We start from the raw sequence: 20,010 nt of genomic DNA, 5'->3' as shown, positions 1-20,010 counted from the left end.
TCTAATGATCCAGGCAAATTGAAATGTATCACTCAAAATCAACCAGAACTTTTTATCTCGGGAAACCTTGTTGAAAGGTTTCTTTTACTTGTGAGTTTTGCACATTTCAATGCTGTCTATATATTGGGACACTAAATATTTTCCCTTCATTTATTAAAAACGACCCATTAACAGATTTAGAAGCATCATACAGGAAGAAAGACTCTAGCTGAAATTCTCTGTGTTTGGACGATTAGTGAACTGAATTTTCAAGCAAGATACTTCCTAATTTGTATGCATATTCTTTCAATAATTGTCATCACTCCTATTTCCAGAACTCAGCATTTTACAGATGATGAAAGTAATGGTAAATTTGGGACGTTACGAATTGAGACATGGCTAATTCTTTATGGAAATCTCTGATTCGGATTCTCACTTTTCGGTTTTCTCCTTTAATTTCATTCTTCAACTACGCTACTATCTAATGCAAAAACACCGCAACTTCATTCCAGACTTTGCATTTATCCTCCACACTCTTCTCTGCGAAAACATGATCACTATCATGCCTCACTTTTTCAATTAGAAATTCCAATGATTCAGAGTCATTTTAACAATATGAAGAATGAATGTTTGTTGGTTGTAATAGAACATTTTGTCGGGAAGAATTGAGCATTTTTAGGATTGTGTTACGGCGTTTTTGCGTTGGACAGAAGTATGACCCCACTCTCGGACTTTTTTTCTTTGTCTAAATCATCTGAGATGCTACTCAGAAACAATATAAGGAAGACTCACTGATTCAGCATCAGAAAAACATGATGAGTAATATTGTGATTTTGTGGATGTCTTTGTTTTTGTTGCGCATTATTTCCTCTCAATCTCGCTGTATTCTATGAACGTAGCTAGCTTGTAAGGGAAGTGTTTTTGTAATCAATATTTTATGAAAGTTACTAGCTCTTAGGTTGATATATTCTACTCGAAAATTGTCGAAATATCTTTTGTTAATCTTTTTCCTTAAGAATGTTGCACAAATAAATTTTTTATCTCATCTGGATCTAAAAACCTGTGTTGGTATGTTCAGAAAATCATAAACAATATTGACATCAATTTTACTCTTTCTATCACATTGATTTTTTCCTCATCATCCGGAGACTAAATTCTTCCATTTCTTTTGACAAAGGTTCATGCTATCAAAATAGTTCGCCTCACGAATTGAGTGTTATAATTTGGATTTGGTGCTGGGAGAGTAAAGCACTTATTATCGAGTATAGGAAATTGAGGTTTCTGTTTTTAGCCAATTCTTGTAGAAGTGGTAATCTGAGCTTATGCGATAATAGAACTTAAAAATGTATTTGTGAACGAGATCATCATGTAAAGAATAAAGGTTGCCCCTTTTTTTTAAGTCAGGAGCATCTGGCAATTTAAGGGAATTTTAAAGAGTCGGTGAATATCAGAGTTTTTTTGGCCATGTGGAAAAGACAAACCGGTCCTAAATTTCCGGAAGCACCAACTCCGAATCTTTTCCGGTGCTCCTACTTACTTGTTGACTCTGATTTTGATGAGGCGTCTAGTCCGAGTTGCCAAGATTAATTTCTTTCCTTGTCCATTGAGTATCCGTTGCATCCTCGACTTATTTAAAAGTTCACTCCATTATCTGATGCAAGGGGATTAAACTCTTAAGATAACATTCTGTTTTTCAAAAATTGACTCATCAAACACACTTGATAGAAATATTTAGAAATAAAGTTTATTTACATAGAAAATATCACACTTTTGATTGCTTTGTAAGAAATTAAAAAAGTCAAAAAGAAATCTAACATAAAGTCCTACCTATTTTAAACGTCTGTACACAATACTGGTGAGAAATAAGAATTCTTTATTTCTCAAGCTAGTTGAATTTAATATAAAATCACATATAAGATTAAGGTGGCGTTTTTCTCTACACGAAGATTTTCACTTCTGAGATCAGTGAAGGATGCTTGCTGTAAAATCATTTTAAATGGTAAAATTCATGCTTCTCCTTGTTATAGATGGGCAAAAATATTGTATCGATTTTTGCCAATCCAAATTTTCTTGTCTCCATCCTTTAAAATCAAGAAGATAACACTGCTCCTCCACTTGCTTACATATTTTGGATCTCTCTATCCTTCTAACTCCCATACAGCCAACAGGATTGTGGCAAAAATTTTCCAGACTTTTATCTATCACATCGCTAATGAGTTCAGTACTCGTGGAATTATTTGGTGAAACAGTCTTGTTTTTAGAGTTGTCAGCTGGAACCAGCTTTTCTCTCATTTGCAGGAGTAACTCTCGAACAAAATTATTGCACTGCAATCGTGATCTAATTAAAAATTTGCAAACTTCTACCGAGCTTTCTATTTGCTCGAAAAGCTTGCGGTTTGTGACTAGAGCATTGAGCGAAAGGACTGTTCCTCCAAATCGCCACACTGTCAGTATTTGTGCTGCTTTATTTATTAATTCAGAGCTATCCTGCCACAAGTCTTTTAATGGTGACCCTGAAAAATATTTACAACCGTCAGTAGTCACAATTTTCAGGTTCGGATAATCATTGCGAAGGACTGCGGTTAAATTATGGACTAGAGAATTCATGTCAGTCTCGCCATCCTCCATATGCTCTGCTTTTGGTGAACACTTTGTAAGCCTAATGAAAAAAAATTGCTTATCGGGTGCGTAGCGTAATGCGGACTCCATTGCACAAGCTTTTAAATGACTAAAAGGCATACTTTCACTGTGAACGTAAAATATGTTACAATCATTAATTAATGAATAGATTTGAGACTCTGATGTAGAATTTTCCAACTCCACCAGAGCCCTTTCCCTATCGTAAAAATCTTTACAGTCTTCGTCAAGAGTCTTTTTGTGAGCACCGAACACTTTCTTGTACAGCCGCTTAATTCGATTGAAATCGTCTGCAATGCATTTTCTTTTTTCTGCGTCAATGGGACCCAGGGGATTCCTACGAAAGCATGAGATGTACAGGAGGAAGAAAAAAATAAGGAACAAAATTGCCGCCAATGTTAGCAAAAAGTGCATGTGAGAATGATGCGATGGCCATTGTTTCATTACGTTTGCTGCCCCTTGGCTTACATATCGAGGGCTTCGTCCTTTGATCACAGGTTTTTTTCTGGCAGGATTTATTCGTCGTCTATGTTCTTCATCTTCATCGTCATTTTCTGGTAAAGTCATCAGAAGTAGTTGCTCATCACTCATTCTGGAACAAATGAAGAAAAGTCAGACAGTTAATACAGTAGACTCTGGATTATCCGGCTTCGTATTATCCGGACTCTGGATTATCCGGATCGATTTTGCAACCATGTAACTACGTACGCATTCCGATAAGTGAGCGGATCCGCGGAGAAGCGGTCACAAGGCATATTGGCGCCTGCAAGGCTGAAGGAATATTTCACGCATTGCGCCAAACAGTGAGGTCGGCGTGGAACGCATTGCGCCTACTAGATTGCATAAATACTTCTCGCATTACGCCAAACGCAGTGCAGTCGGTTAGTTAGCCTAAAACGCACATTAGCGGCTACAAGACTGTATGAATACCTACTTCACGTATTGCGCGCTTTAGTCTCCTATTGTAATTTATCGTTGTCGGCTACCATTCATTATCACCATTGAGTCGTTTAATTTGGCGTTAACCTTTTAAATTCGTGTTGGTATGTACCTGATGTATACATGGTGGTGGTGGTTGGTGGTGTTTGTGTTTACTATTATTATCATCTGGATTTTTTTTTATCCGGATCGGGCCCGGCACCAATTAATCCGGATAATTCAGAGTCTACTGTATGTTGTCAAAGTTTTGTGATTTTGATGTAAATGTATACCTACCATGCCCTTATTATATCAAGAATTGACTATTGTATTAACTCTTGGACTCAGTGTGGTGAACTCTTTATTGAAAGAGTTTTCAAAATCCAAAAGAGAGCTTTGAGGACTGGATTCAAATTAAATCCATATGATTGGCTGCTTACAGTGCCATCCCCCTTGATATTTCGATCTATCATAAATTTTGTCATTAATAAATTAGATCCTAGAAACTCAAATGCCAACTGCCAAGTAAACACCAGGAATGCTGATATAACGGCTGCGATGAAGGGTAGTCCCACTTTAAAAAGAGGCCAAGAGGGTATGCATACCCTCTTCTTGAAGCTCCCAGATGATCTAAAGAAAATTTATGATGCAAAAAATTTTCAAGCGAAATTAAAAGAATATATAACTAACGTGAAATCAATGAGTACACTCAGGATTGAATCTTAGTTTGACCTACTCCTATTTGATTTAATTATTTTCCCTACTTACTTGATAAATGTATTAAAATAGTTAGTTAGTTAGTTAGTTGATTTGTTTAAAGACATTCAGCATCTTAGGAAGATGGGTGTATCTATAAAAATTTAGATTTTTAAATTAAGGGAGGCAACGAGTTTCAGAAGTTTGGTAGTGACATTGGGTTCATCGCATGTTAGTGAGTTTGTAATGTATAACTTGACATATTTGTATTAGCCTTTTTGAGAAACAAACAAACAAATAAATCTAAAAAAAATAATTTGGTCCCAAAATGCGTATCAAAGTGCTTTTGAAATCAATGGAAAATGCGGGCCTTAAAACGCCTTGGAATAACTGATTATGCAATAACGGATACTCATCACGAATAGTTCATAGTGGTAATCCGTGTGTAGCAGAGTAAAATATCAACGTTAAAAATATTAAAAACTTTCAATATCCATCCTTTCGGATTTTAACAGTTTCTATCAAATAATTCAATAAATTTAATTACCATCAGCAAGGGAGATTGCAAGTTAAACCCTGGGTCAAAATATCAACGTGCTTTTGAAATCAATGGAAAATGCGGGCCTCAAAACGCCTTCAAATAACTGACTATGCAATAACGGATACTTATCACGAACCGTTAATCATCGTAAATGGCGGGTTATCGTAAGGAGTCGAAAAATTTCACGAAACAAGTTAACTTTCACGTGCTGTTGAACCCTATGGCGTGAAGTCATTTCATTGTACGGCATTTGAGTGAAATGCTAATTATTTTCTTTGCCTGCACCGACAATCTAATTTATGTCCCTCTCCAAAACTCGAACTCATATAATACTGGAGGAAAAATCAGTGTAGGAAAGTTTTCAAGTTTGGGTGTGTGGAACACGAAGGGGTGTGCCTAACTTTGTCATAGATCACAAATTAAATTTGCCTCCCATTTTTTTTATTTTTTTCTCCAATAATTATTTGAATTCAATAAATTATCATTATCGTTTGAATGAAAACTTAAATACGTGCAAACATTTTTCTCTAGATCAAAGAAAATTTGAATTTTTTTTTTTTTTTTTTTTTTTATTTCTCTTATCTTTTCAACATTTTTTGCATCCTCTAAGGGCGTCCAATTTTGTATGTCTCATTTTGCTTCTCACGCAGATATCGACCTTCCCTCGCAGCTGCGTGCCTCACGCTCGGGCCGCACGGGGAGACAACAACATTCTACGGGGAAAAATTAAGACCGGCGAGAGCATAAAATGTTTAATGAAATGTAAACTTCCACCGCGCGACGTGTCCATCATCGTCTTTTAACCTACTTTTATTTTCTGCAAATTTTTTGCTCGATCCAGCACACCGTCAGCGGTTATCGCGATCAACCGCCAAGATATTCCGCATCTTATTCTCTATTTTTCACTGAATTTTTTTCCTGTTCCCCAAAATGTTTTCCTTCAGATTTGCTTATATTAACCGGGAGGAGAAGGGCAGGGGAGGAGAAATACTTTACACAAGAGTGTTTTTTTTGCCTCGAGATTTTTAAACCTCCTCCATAGAGGTAACTGTCAGTTCAGATCTTAAAAACAATTTGACTTCTTTTTGCAATAAGGAACTATATTTTCTGGCCCATGCATAAAAACGCGTCACACGGAAACTGATAGCACGTGTGCCATTTCTTAAGTGAGCAGCAAATTGAAGTTCCTAATTGCTATATGTCTGCCAATTAATGGCCAAATTTGTAAGAACATCTCTAAAATTCTCTCGATCTCAAATTTTCAGGAGAGCTTCTCATGTAGTATCGCAAAAAAATTATTTTTCTATGAGGCTTGCATTGCCTCAATGTATCGATCAAATAACTTACTCGCCACATATTTTATTTTTACGTGATTATTTTTTTTTTTTTACATATAAAATGAAAACGTAGTCTTAATTGAATAGTAAACTCAGTTTCGCTTATTTAATAGTATGAAGAAAGTCATTTTTCTCAAAAGGACAGTGTTCAGTTGCGTCTTTTGCGGTGCAGAAGGCCTAGATCAAAAACGAGAAAAATTTATCGAATTGCTGAAAACTTGATTTTTGAACAGTCCTATTAGGTATCGTAATTACATACTTCTTTTTATATTATTACTCATCTAACTCATGTTCTTATAATGAACGGTTATTAAATTAACTGCAAGTAAGATGTCGCCATGTGCCTTTGTGAAGCTATCAATTTATTCATGTCTTTACTCATGTATCATGTTAGGGGTTACGCGGGTCATTTGCCACCACCACCCTCCCCCCCCTCCCTACAAGAGTTTTGTGTAATGATGCTACTGTGTATTCTCAGCTAATGCTCACCTCTTTTGTTTTGTTTTGTTTTTTTTTGACGAGAGGTTTGATTTTCGTCCAGTCGTAATTCGCGGAGCTAAACGAATAACTTATCACGATGCACCAGCATTTACCGCTGCAGTTTCGTAACGCGCTATTAATTTGGCGCACACCGAACCGTTTGAGCAAAATGCACAGAGATTTATGGCGTAGAAGAATCCATTAACAATTAGCATACACACCGCGGGCTCTATAGCAATGCCAAAATACGAAGAGGCCACGAGACTGAGCTTAAATCTGCTCACGAAAAGACTTGTAACTTGAATCACGAGTAAAGAACACTGTTTATGAGGTAGACATAGCGGTAGATTCAGATAATGATAAAGACTAGACCAGACTTGACAATTACATATTCGATGAGGATTTAGTTTCGGATTTGGAACCTATGCCTCAGCCTATGCGCGAACTCACAAGGCAATCCTGAAAATGCTTAGTTGGCAAGCTACGTTGATGTCGAAAGTAGAGAAAATTGCTGAAAAAAGCGGAATGAAGCCTGCGCTTTGCAAGTTGCGAAAAAAAATAGCAGTGACGGTGACTCGTGCTTTCGAGTGATTCTGTGGTGGAATGTTTTTTTTAAAGTTTTTTCGACTCTTGAAAGCTCGAAGAGTGTTGCTGCGAATTGATATCTTCCAGCTTTTTTCGCTGTTTATAGATATATCCCGATGCATTGGGTGCAAATAATGGTACTGAAAAATAAAGAAAATATCCCAGATGAAATGGCCGGTATAAGGTTTTCTGGCCTTCAATGCGGTTTTGTAAGACTAAGCAGAATCATTCGCGCAGATAAATGCATCATTTTAGGTACAGGAAAATTATTTTTACAGAAAAATCAGGTAAAATTCAGAGCTTATTTTAGGAAAGATGCAAAGCAGTACTCGTGATTAGGTTCGTCAGTGAAAAAAAATTCTCGGCGTTTTTACCAAGGTCCGTTGATACCTTTCCCATCTCACTTTTTTTTACCAATTATTAATAATTTTACCCAGACAGACTGGTAAGCTTACCTAAAAACCGGTATTTTTACTGGTTTTTTTTTCAGGTAAGAATACCACTTTTATTGGTGATCAATTCCCGGTAACTTTGCCATTTTGTCTCGGTAATTCTACCACAGTCGATATAAAATATTGGCGTTTTTAGCAAGGTCCAGTAAAATTACCGAGAAATTTCAATAATTTTACCGACATTTTACCCTTTTTTTAGTAAATACACCGAGATTTTTTTCTTCAGTGTGCACCTATTCTATAAAGAGCCAAAAAGTTGCCTAATCTTAACCACATTTTAGATCCCATAGGTTCACGAAAACTGTCCTCAAACTGAATTTTCCACCTTAAGGCACATTTTGCCAGACTCCATCACACTGTCAGCGTGTGTCCCAACTTTTTCTGAGAGCTTATCGGTGCGTGCTCCATGTGAGTTTCCTCATCGGAATTTTAACGATGAACGCATGATGTATTGACGTAATTCCGACCCCATCCCCGGCCCATTCCGTCAAAAGTTAACTCATAAGTCTCAGCTCAATCTGTCTCCGCACCCAGGTCAGTTTCGGCTAATTATTGTAAGCCCGATGAGTAGCCGTAGCGTGGGCATTGATTTCATGGCAACCTCTCAGATTTGTCAAGTTCATTGTTCTCCGTTACGTCGCATGATTATCTTTCGCATTGTGTTCTGAGTCGTATGACGTATATCGCGACGAAATCCCCTGATGCTACGGCTACCGGGATACGAGCACCGTGTCGTCCCGGATTCCCGACCTGGGCCACTGCAGTAGGTATCAGGTATCAAATGAAAATAAACGCATCGTACAGTATGCTAAAGTCAGATCTGTCTCATTTATTGTGACTGGAAATTAGTATCGAAATTTCAAGGAATCCAGGTAATGGCCGCAAAGATTCGAAGTGATTACACTCATTAGGCCTTCTTTCGAAGACCCCTCCCCCCAAACACTCAATTCATGGCGCTTGACTATCAAAACATCCTGTATATTGCTCCTTTCTCGATCCGTCCCCACCTCTCTATGAGATGTTCCATCAATACGATATTACTATATTATACTCGTATATTACTTTTTCTCCCATAAATATACATTTTTACTGCATTGCAAGTCACCTCTACGGCTTTTCTTCTGACCAATAATGCTCATGAGTATTTGCGTCGATGATTTCGGTAATATTTTTGCAACTTTTTATTCAGTACCTATCACCAATGAAAATGTAAAATTACGAAAATGCGTAACCCGAACTGTAAGTAATAGAATAGTGCTAAGTCCTCACTACTCTACGAGGGATAATCAAGGCCAAAAAATTCCAAAAATTTCAATCAGAGTCAAAAATTTGAATTCTAATAAGTATCAGTTCAAGGCTAAGGGGAAAGTGTTCAGCTTAAACAGCTGAGCTGGGGTCGCGCTGAGAGAGTTACTTTTTGGACTTATATCAGTAGATGAAGAGCGAGATCTACTGGTGAGATCTAAGAAGACTCAACTCTATATAGGTCTCTCTGAGTATTTGGGAATTTTTTGACCTCGATTTTCCCTTAGAATAGCTTAGACCCAGTACTATTCTACCATCATACTTACTACAGGAAGTATTTTCACGCAATATTGAGTTGAAATTCCTTGACAGTATGTGTAGAATGATATTTCAAAAGAAATATCGTGACAAATTAATGGGTGAATGTTGACAGACTAATATTTATGGCTGTTATCCCCAGCAATATCGCCGTATTCTCTTTTACAGATTGGTTGGTGGTTGCAAAATCACATGGAACACCCGATAGTTCTCAGGATATTTTGAATTTCCACTGCTCCATGGAGTCATGTGAACTCTGAACCCCCTGAAACCCCGTTGGAAATCATTTTCTTTTCATCTAGGTTGTTCCCTTCCAGATAAACTTAGTCAGACACAAATGTTACTCACATTTAATTCCCGTTGATGCAATCGCTAAGAAACGGCCAATAAAATTTTTTCTCAGTAATTCAACGCGGAGATCATGAAAATGTCTATTATGATTTGAAAATTTGAGTGTTCGTCATCTTAAAACTACCAGACATCTTGAATTTCACCATCGCACGGAACAATTTTCCTCCTCCAGAAGTTCAAGAGGGCAGTCAACTATTCACTCCGCTATCCGATTTGCGCGTTTTCGATCAGATATCGATGATTCAACGCACAAATTATCAGAAATTTTTGGAATTAAACAATTTTAGTAGTCAGTTCATCAACTTGCAGCAGCACTAACACATGAAGCGAAAGCTTTGTCAGTAACGCTGGAAATCAGTCGACTGTTAACGTTTGTTTCCGATTTGCGCGTTTTTTATTGGCTTTAGATGGTATAACGAAAGTTTTACAGGAATTTATAGGACTCGAAAACTTGAGTGGTCTTTATTTTAACTTCGAACTGCAACAGAACACGAATTGAAGCTTTTTCGACAGTTCCGGAAATTAGTTAACCATTCACGTTACTGATATCGGAATATGATGATACACAGCGAAATTCTAAATGAATCTATGGTCGTAAGTTCGAACAGCGCACCAGCACACAAAACGAAGATTTTTGGTGTTTCCAAAATTCGGCTACCGATCACGTTTTCCCCGATTTTCGAATTTTGGATCGGGAAATCGTAATTTTTCGCGATGGCGACGGTTTGCGGCGACTGCGCTGCGCTGCACTCTGCGACAACAATAGGCGAACTTGTCGTCCTCTCATTTCTCCGTTGCTCCGTTCTTAATAACGAACAGCTGTCATAATTTTGAGTCGTGCGTGATTACGTAATTAGCTCACCGATCTTATTGTTTCCGCCAGAGTTTGCATTTTTTGTCTCCTAGTTTTCCCCGTCATCGACTCCTCTCCGGGTCGAAAGTGACGTCATATCGAAAACTGGCATCAAAAGGAGGCAGGATGGACTGATTCATTGGCGACGTCATTAGACGGAGCTTTTCGAGAGAGGGTCAACAACTTCTGGGTGCCTGCACCGAAAAAGAAACTTTAGCCGTTGGAGCTGTACTTGCGGGCTATGAAGCGTACCGTCCGCGTTCCGGGAACAGAAGCCGAAAGTTCCGGGCGTAGCACCCGGAACTGTCGAAGCCACGGCTCCAGCACCCGCAGCAGTCGAAGTTACGGCTCCAGCACCCGGAACTTTCCGCCTCTGAGCCCGGAACGGACGGTATGTCTGTAGGTACACTGGAAAAAAAAAGTCGCTCGGATCTAGAGTCCTGGCTCTTAAAAACATTGACAAGAAAAAATACTCTTGATTCAATCAGACTTTTTGCTTGAATTTTGATTCCTGGATGGATTTCCTTTTGAGGAAATCCGCTTAAATCAAGAAGCTTGGCTCTTCAATTCAAGAAAAAGTCGGATTGAATCAAGAGTATTTTTTCTTGTCAATGTTTTTAAGAGTCCGGACTCTACATCCAAGCGACTTTTTTTTCCAGTGTATGGCCCGTAACTTCTTTTTCAGTGTATTTCCATAATTTGAATTAGTGGAAGTGAAAATTTTGTCCTAAGTTTAGTAGAAGTTAGCGTAACGAAAAGAAAGAAAATCCGAAGGGAAGTTTAGTGCAAAGGCCAGGAAAATTCAAAGAATCGGAAAATGAAGAAATTATGGAAATACTCGTTTAGGTCTTCAACCCTTCCCCTGTAACAAGTTTAAACTTTCCTTACAGTCAGAATTTTTTTTTCCTACCATATGTTACAATATTTTTAGTTCAAAAAAAGGAGAGAAAATTTTACAGCTTCCTTCAAATGAGGAGGAGGGGCGGAGGGCTGGGGCTACGAACCTCCTAAAAGTGCAGCAACCTTTGCCTGCAAGTGCTTTGTCAGTTCGCTTATCGCGATATTCGAGCGATTCCACATAAAAAACAACTATTTTTTCTCGTGTTAAGCGAAATTTCATAACAGCCCTATTATCCAGAGATAGCATCGAAACGAAGGAAAATTCAACATTTCTAGAAAAATCGAGAAAATTCGACGTCTGAAACGGGAAGGTGTCATACGTCCGTGGAACAAGAGTTCACATGCAGCGATCAGTCGTTAGGCTTCGTGCGGTTATCGCTCGGTAATTAATTAGTTGCATCGGTGAAATAACCGCGGAACAATTTTCGGGACGAACTTACCTCTGATATCCGCACGACTGAAATATTGTGACAAACAGAAAGTGAAATTCCAGAAGAATCGAGAAAATTCCACGTCCCACAGTTGTCAGATTGCAATCGCACATTCATTTTTTTTTTTTTTTTTTTTTTTTTCCTTTTTAAAAATGCTTCGCGTTATGCATTGAGTCTCACATTTCAAGTAATAATGGTAATGGCCTCCCGGAAAATGGGCCCCAGCAGATCCAGAAAGATGTTGGGAATATAGTTTGGACCGGAGTGGAACCTAAGGATCTGATTTAGAGTTGAAATATTAGGAAATGAGGATAGGCACCTTCCCAAAAATTTAGTAGAAACAACTTAAATCGAAATTTTGGAAATATCCTGTTCACGCGTTTAAAATCTGTTAAAGTAGTAATTATTAACTAATTATGCCAGAAAAATGTGTGGGACAAGTCCGTCTGTTGAAAATATTCCACTCATTGTCAGACTGTCTTTGAAAAAGAAAATTGGGTCAAAAATATTGACTCGAACTGCAGTTATTTCTTCTGCCCACCCAACTCAAGTCTTGTGTGAATCGCCGCGCCCAGCTTTCGTATTAAAGATAATCTCACGATTATAGTTTCTTTCCAATTTTTATCGTGCAGGAGATTTCTGGAGTTCCTATAGCCTCAGCTTGCCGTTCTCCGAAAATTCTTTGAAGTTCATACGGACGTATTGATCTTTCTCCATTGTTTCTTAAGCCCTGAGACCCATAATAACACTTGCTCAATATGGCTCAGGTCACTATGAAGATAAATTCTTTTGATTTAAATCGTCCGCATTAAGGTCTAATCTAAGGAAACGCCATTAAAAATGAAATCCTGCTATTAACGGAAGTGACAACAAACAGTGTGCGAAAATGAAACATGTCATGCAGATCATAATGGATCATTTCGGAACAATCAGTCTTAACATCTGGTTACAATTTGACCGGCAATTAAACACTGCTTTATTGCCGAATAGTAGTTGTTTTTAGAGTTGAACGCTTTTTTTCCTCTTTTGTATGTATGTTTAAGACCATTCAAATCGTTCTACTAAAGGACCGAAAAGTTTGATACATAAAGACTTTTTATGGAACCAAGTAACACACGTCAAATGCATTTTTTACTCAACGCAAATAGACCGAATTCAGTCTCTTTTTTTTCTTGAATTTTTTTCTCGGACCCACTTTTCCGAAACAAGACGATTATTTTAGCTGAAGGTTTTTAACCTCGCAACCGGAGATGATTGAACCGACCCGAAGCAGGGGAGTGTGCAACCTATATGCATGCACTTATCTTTACAGAGAGGCCTCTACTCTTTCTCCTCTTTGTCTCTCCTCTTTTTGTATGTATGTCTAAAGCCGCTTTTATAGCGCTCTTTGGCGCTCTGCGACCCCTAGCCACCAAAGTCCCCTATCCTCCCAAAGCCCTTCAGAGAGTTGGCAAACCCTCATTTCCTCTAAAACCCCCTGTCGCCACCCTTTCACTGGGCATCCCCTTCGTCTCCTCCCAAGAGGAACCCAATCAAGCAACTTCTTTGGCAGCCTTTCGTCCGTCATTCTATTGACATGACCTTCCTCCTCTCCTCTTTTTTTTGCCCCTAAAGTTAGAGATACAGCCCCCACCCCCCTCGGAAGCGGTCTCTTTATTAGAAAATATGTAGATTAGCCTGGGCTAATTTGTCGACATGTCTGATCGGCTGGTATCGTTTGCGTCTGGGAGCGTTTCACGGTCGCCTAATCTCGGAGGCTTAATTTGTTTACGGAGACGGACCCGATCGGCTGGAATCGACCCCGGACGAACGGAGGCTGCACATGTTTCAGAGTGTGAACTTAACAATTAACTGGTGGTTCCGCGGCCGGGAAAATTGTTATCCACACAAGAGCAGGTGGCACGACGAACGCGACGGCTCACAGTGGATCGACTCGGTAGGAGAGCTCGGACAAAATTTGAAAACTTCCAAAGCTTATAATAGAGTACCTATACATATTAAGAGAGAATGGCCACTGGGCCCCATGGAGAGGCTTAGGACCCAAAAATGACGGTGCTTTGTTTTGGTTTTTGAGGATGGGAGGGGGGTCATTGCCAACTTTTGACAGTTATCACCAACCGCACTTGCTGTCAACCTTACTGCATCTAAGATAATTTTTCTCGAAAATTGCACACGATTAGCCTTAAAAATATGTAAAGAAGTCGCAATAGTGCATTTGGGTGAATTTCTCGTTACGATAAGCAAAGAAAACTACATTTTGAGTCATTTTGCATTACATGAACTTATGGCGTCCGCCATTTTTGGGTCCTAAGGGCTCCAATCAGCCCAAGATGGCCGAGCCAATCAGAGGTGGTAACACCAGTGGTCAGTTGGTCACACTCTCTCAATTTAGGTACTCTAGCTTATAACAGACTCCGATTATACCAACATTTGAGGGTCTAAAAACGGTTTCATCGGTTTCCTCGTAAAATTTTCTAATCAATGCTCCCCTTGGAATTTTAAATGTGATGAAATAAACATCAAAATTTGTAGTTATAGTAAAAAATTCCATGTCCCTTTTCTCTGATTGACTCGATCCACTGTGCGGCTTGGGCGATGAGCGCTCGCATTCCGGCCGTCACGTTATTGACTCGCGTGGAGCGGGTGTCTTACCCCAGTGTGCTGCCGTGCTAAGGAAAAACGCCGTATGAACCTTCAGTCGTTGCCAAATTTCCTTTGGTAAATCTTGAATTTTCGGGGAAATTTACACACATTTTTCCTTCAATTTTTCAGCAAATTTTGTTCCCAATTTTACCTAAAAATCCTGAAAATTTCAAGGAAAAATAATCATAAATTTACCCAAAAATGAACATTTTATCGAAGGAAATTTGGCAGCCCTCGAATGTTCATACGGCGTTCTTCCTTAGCGCAGCAGTATGGTACCGTGTCGTATGGTGCCGGCCGAGCCTTGAGATTCGCGTTTTAAGGTTATTTTGCACCAGTGGAGAATCCTCGAAGAGGTCGAAGCATTGGGTCGTTCAGTCGAATTTGGGACCTGAGAGAGAAAGTAGATATCCCTCAGCGTAGAGAGAAAGTTTCATAAAATAACATGCTTAGAAAGCATAGACGGATCCAAACACTCCAAACGGGGGGGGGGGGGGAGGGAGGGTTCTCCCATAAAATTTTCGAAATTTAAAGCATCTAGTATGAAGATTGAGTCAATTTTGACATGGTTAAGTAGCAAATATAAGCGTCCTTCTTCTTCATTCCTCCGTTCCTTCCTTTTTTATTCCTTCGTTTTTCTCCCCTTATTTTCGAGCCAACGGTGGGGGGGGGGGGGGGGGGGGCACGCTCCCTACGCGAGAGAGGGCCCTCAGAGAGGCCGTATTTTTCTACGATTTCCGACTGTCAGGAAAACCTGCGGGCTGATTAATCAAATTAATGGACATTATGACATTAATCGACCAAGGATACAAAGAGAATATGAAGTCGTCCTATTGATGGAAGCGGGTGGTTGTAATAGACACATGAAGGCACGTAATAGACTTACGAACGGCAACCCACGAGGGATTCTATAGTTAGTCCATATCCCCCCCTCTAGTCTATAGCATCCACCTGTTTTAACCAATAGGTCGCACTAACAGGTTGTCTACAGCCATACCTACTGACACTGTCGAAATTCTCAGTTCAAAGTATGTTTTCTAACTGATCAATTTTTTTTCCAGCTTATGAGGACCCAAAATTGTCAACAAAAAAAATCGGCAAAAAGAAAGTCTTATTTGCTCTTGGAAAATCTATTTTTCCGTTAAAAGAGTCTTGATTAATTTTTGCATTTGTAGTCATGTAATTACTCACGCTAGTTATAAATCTCATGTATAGACGGAGGTCATCTGTTGCAACAGTAGCACTCAAAGATCAAGCCTCAGAATTCACGTGATGAAAACGCTGAATGAGGCACTACTGACGACAGTACTTCTGTCGTCATGGCCACAACCTGATAATGTAGAATTTTGCTCAGCCTTTTCACAATTTCGATATCCTCCTCCGAAATGAACAGTATACCCACAAAAGGATCCATGTAAAAAGTAAGTTTTGGGAAAAAACTCCTTCAGGCGCAAATCTGACTTCCTTTTTCCGATTTTTTTTTTTTTTACTTTTTACTTTTGAGTCCCAATACAACGTACATTGAATTTTGATTAGTTCAAAAGCATCCGATATGCGGGGAATTTTAAATTGTGCCGGTACAACTAAATTTCGATGATTTCGAAAAAAGGTCTTTTCCACTTTTTTTAAAAATTGTTCAGGGAGGTGAAGGCATATGCCTCTGGTATTCTAAAAAATTAGCATACAGATAAATTCCTCTATCGCAAAGTATACCAAAATGAGTGCAGTGTTCAATTTGACTCGAGTACAGACTCTGTTTTTTGTAAATGGAAAATTTGAATCGACCCACAGAAACAAAACGCTATCTCCTCATTTCTGAATTTAATTTGGAAACGGGATGTTGGAGTTTTTTTAGCCAACGTGCGTTAGGAATTCAGCTTAAATTCAGCCGAGTGGTTGTTACTAGTGTTGCACCAAACAGCGTATCTCTTTGGGGGAAAATTGTGCTTGTGTCTGAGCTTTCTCCCTCTGTTTTGAGATATCAGCTTATCAGCTTTAAGCTGAATCTCTAACGCACGTTGGTTCGAAAACTCCAACATCTCGTCTTACGACCCGTGCGTCCACCGTAATCAGTTTGTGAATTTGGAAAGTTTCAATACGTCCCCCGTTTTGTGCGTTATATTTAGTCAAAGTAATACACATTACGATGCTTAATTTTATACCCTGTCCAGTGTTCCTATGGCGTCCCCGTCCCCCATCCTCGCTCCTATACACCAAAAAGAACCGGTAGTAATTCAATTTTGACTGAATCGGACGTACGTCACAGTCATAAATTCTCACGCATTTCTTCGAGGCTTTTCTTTTGTTTTCTTTTGTTTTTTTATCGTTGGTAGCGTGAGATAAGCATAAGATTTAACGTAAAACTTTAGGCAGCAGGGGTCATGGTGCAGTGACGAACACTGACCAAGCTAACGCGCAATGATTTTGTACCGAGCGCACTCTATCTATCATTGCCACTTGCGCACACAAACCATCGATTATTGTTGGGGTTCTGCCGGGAAAACTCGGGAAATCGTTCGCGAACTGGCAACTTTGGCCTTCTTTGCGCAATCCTCTAAAAATAAATGACGATTTTTCCTGATAAGCCGATCTGGAAAGAATTGTCGAATGAATGATTGTGAGCATTGCGTAAAACTCATATCTTACTCGTCGTGTTGAACTGAAAGTTCAAGGCCCGAATACGTAAAATGCAAAATGCAGCACCATGATGCATTTGCCTTTTGCGTGCATTTGCATAGCCTCGGAAGAGCAGGTTGGAAGAAAAGATGCTTTCCCAATTTAAAAACGTAAATGTATGGTCCGACCCTTAGGAAAATACCCGCGGATGAAAGAACGAAAAACACCGAAAAAAAAGTGAAGTTGATATAACATTCTGGATGTAAAAAAATTGTGCGAGAACTCACAAAAAGCTAAATTACCCGCTACGGCAGTTAATTTTACATCTTGACATTGCTAAAATTACTGCTGTGGAAGTTAATTCAGCATTTTGTAAGTTCTCGCACACTTTTTTTACATCCAGAATGTTAAATCAACTTCACTTTTTTTTCAGTGAATAATTAAGTAGTGTTGTTGTAAGAGTGACACGTAGATCGGCTCAACAAATTAGTTCTTTATGTGGGTGGAAGTTCTTAAAAATCCAGATCATACCTAGGAAGGCAGTATATTTGATTAAACCATAATGATCAAGGAATAGTTAAAACATTCTTGAAAGAAGTCTCAATTTTTTCTTACATCGAAACTTTAGAATGGATCCCATTACCGCCATTACTCCCATGCGCTGCTTCTGAAGATCCGGAACTTTGCCCTAGATTTGCCCCCATAGAGGGAATTTGCACAACGTCCTTTGGAAGTCAGAGAAAAGTCAAAAGTCTTAGGTCAAAAACCAAAAAAAAAATCAGGAAATTTTAAAAATCAAGGCAACATAGTTCCAAAACGAAGAATCAATCATAAGATATAAAGAAATCGTTTACTAATCATGCTCAGATCTGCCTCCAGAGACTGTTTTTGTAGAAATGAATTACCGGCTTTAAGTCGTGCAAATTAAGTGACCGTCAATTCTGCCTTCCCTTCAAGTATACTTGCGGCAATAAACGCACCCAAGAAACTATTCGATCGCACGCTTTATAGCACTCTTCTAGGTACTCTGTTTTGTTCTTCCTAGGTTTCTGCAAGTAATGTTTGCCTTGTGTTCGTAGATTAAACTTTTTGCCAATGACACAATGTCACAAAAACAACTCCTGAGGGGAAAAACTGCCGAAGCGCCTTCAATTATTTGTAAATGCAACGTCGCTAACCTTTGAGCTCGAATAGTTGCATCCAAGCGCCTGACGCTATTTTTGCAGTCGCGTTTAGCCGACGATTGAGGAATCGAAGAAATAAGAACATGATCAAATGGGAAAGTCAAGTTAAATACCTCCATCGTGACGTTTCAAAATTTCTCTTTTTTACGAATCTTTTCGTTTGAAATTTTCACCCATTAAATAATATTCACCTTATGCTATTGATCTTAGCAGAATGAAGGGGGTAAAAGAGTTAATAAGTCCAAGAATTAATGTGCATTGGTCGACTTTTGAAGAAAAATAGAATTTGACAAGAAAGCAGAAATGTCATGAATCGATATACCTATGCGTTTTCTTACCTGCACTTTCGTGATTTCTGAAAAGAACAAGTGTCAAATTCAATGCGTGCTGCCTAAAATTCTATTCCTCCAGTAAAAACGACTTTCTTATTGCTTTCTTGGACTCATGCATAGGGACTTTTTTTGTTTTATCAAGCTCAAAGTTAACATTCATTTTTACCTAATTGACGGGGTAACACATTGCAACCGTGGTGTAAAAAAAAAGTATTGTGACTTATAAGCGCTGGAGGAAAGGTCGTTGCTTTTCCTAGGTAACGAAGTTATGCGTCCGAATAATTAAGTGTCTAAAGTGGCTCCCATACGTCAAAAATGAAAATGAAATGAAGTACCTTCGAGAATGACTTCTTTGCTTTTCCTTCTTTTCTTTCGTCCGTTTCTTATTGTTGTTCATGTTGGAAATCACCAATCACAATGTTTGAGGGTTAGGGGAGAATTTTTTTCAACACTTCAGTGTAATTAAACTGTAAAGAACTCCTGTTATTTCACATTCAAAATAACAAAAAGAAAACATTATATCGAGTAGAAAGTTTTCCCTCTGTTCATTTATTTTAGTCGTAGTTTTGTAACCGGGGAAACAAGTTCTGTTATTGGAAGGAGAAACGCCATGTACGAGTGTTAAAACGTTGCCAAATTTCTTTCCAGATAAAATATTTATTTTTTGTAGAAAAGGTCATCATGAATATTATTTTTTCCATAAAATTTCAGAAACTGTTGAGTAAAGCGCGGGTGAAGTTTTGCAATGACCTGGCAAACTCATCGAAGTAAGTTGCATTTCGGTGTGAATGTGCGGCCCCTAAGCCGATCACAAATTGGATTACATTTTGGAATACGGAACCTCTGCCTAGCACTATCTCTGCCTCTCCCATAAAAGCACCTCTCTGCATGGGGAAACCAGTAGCATATATGAGGGGCTTGGGCGCATAAGTGCAGTTTTTGCTCTTTCGAGAAATTCGTGTTTGAAGTTTCGAAATTATATGGATCCTTATGGCAGAAAGAGAGTTCAAACCAAATTTTTGATGCTTAAAAATTGGATTTTGGGAGCGAATTTTGAAAAGAATATGCATTAAGACCAGTTTCACTTAAAATCAGTAACATCTCAATTTTTTCGAAAACTGCACTAATGCGCCTTGTCCTCCAAGCCCCTCATATGCAGGCCCTCCACATAGGGGGGGTTGCCGCGACTCCAGCCCCGGGGCCTGGGGGGGGGGGGGGGGGCAGGGCTTCCCATAAGCACAAAAGTTCCAATTTTACCTACGTCAGAGCTGATTCAATAGTTTACTTTAGACATTTTAAGTTTACAATGATTGGAGGCAAAATTTTAAAAAAATTTCGGGGGTGGCCCCCGAACCCCGCCCTTAGATGGTTTACTAAAAGGGGGGCCCGCTAACTGACCCGACCCCGGGGCCTACCGATGAATGTATAGGGGGTCTGCTCATATGTTGTTTCTGAAATGAGCCAGAAATAGTGACTCTTTACTGCAAAAAGTAATCCAATTCCTCGAGTCGC

At 39.0% G+C, this 20,010-nt stretch overlaps 1 protein-coding gene across 3 annotated transcripts; it reads right to left on the bottom strand.

Annotated features, from left to right (window-relative positions):
- Positions 1-1,707: 1,707 nt before the first annotated feature.
- On the bottom strand, positions 1,708-19,034 carry LOC109029736 (uncharacterized). 3 transcript variants are annotated; one of them, XM_019040329.2, is made up of 2 exons: positions 18,834-19,034; positions 1,708-3,208 (listed from the first exon to the last, which is right to left on the bottom strand). In XM_019040329.2, exons 1-2 carry the CDS (start codon positions 18,893-18,895, stop codon positions 1,972-1,974), a joined length of 1,299 nt encoding a protein of 432 aa, XP_018895874.2. In that variant the 5' UTR covers positions 18,896-19,034; the 3' UTR covers positions 1,708-1,971. The 3 variants fall into 3 exon arrangements, with proteins under 3 accessions (XP_018895874.2, XP_018895875.2, XP_018895876.2); XM_019040330.2 differs by lacking the exon at positions 18,834-19,034 and adding an exon at positions 9,537-10,330; XM_019040331.2 differs by lacking the exon at positions 18,834-19,034 and adding an exon at positions 6,598-7,228.
- Between the last annotated feature and the right edge of the window lie 976 nt (positions 19,035-20,010).

Source organism: Bemisia tabaci, chromosome 3, assembly GCF_918797505.1.
Source record: "Bemisia tabaci chromosome 3, PGI_BMITA_v3".
NCBI lineage: Eukaryota > Metazoa > Arthropoda > Insecta > Hemiptera > Aleyrodidae > Bemisia > Bemisia tabaci.
The sequence above is the reverse complement of the archived record's forward strand: the minus strand, read 5'-3'. Positions and strand labels throughout refer to the sequence as shown.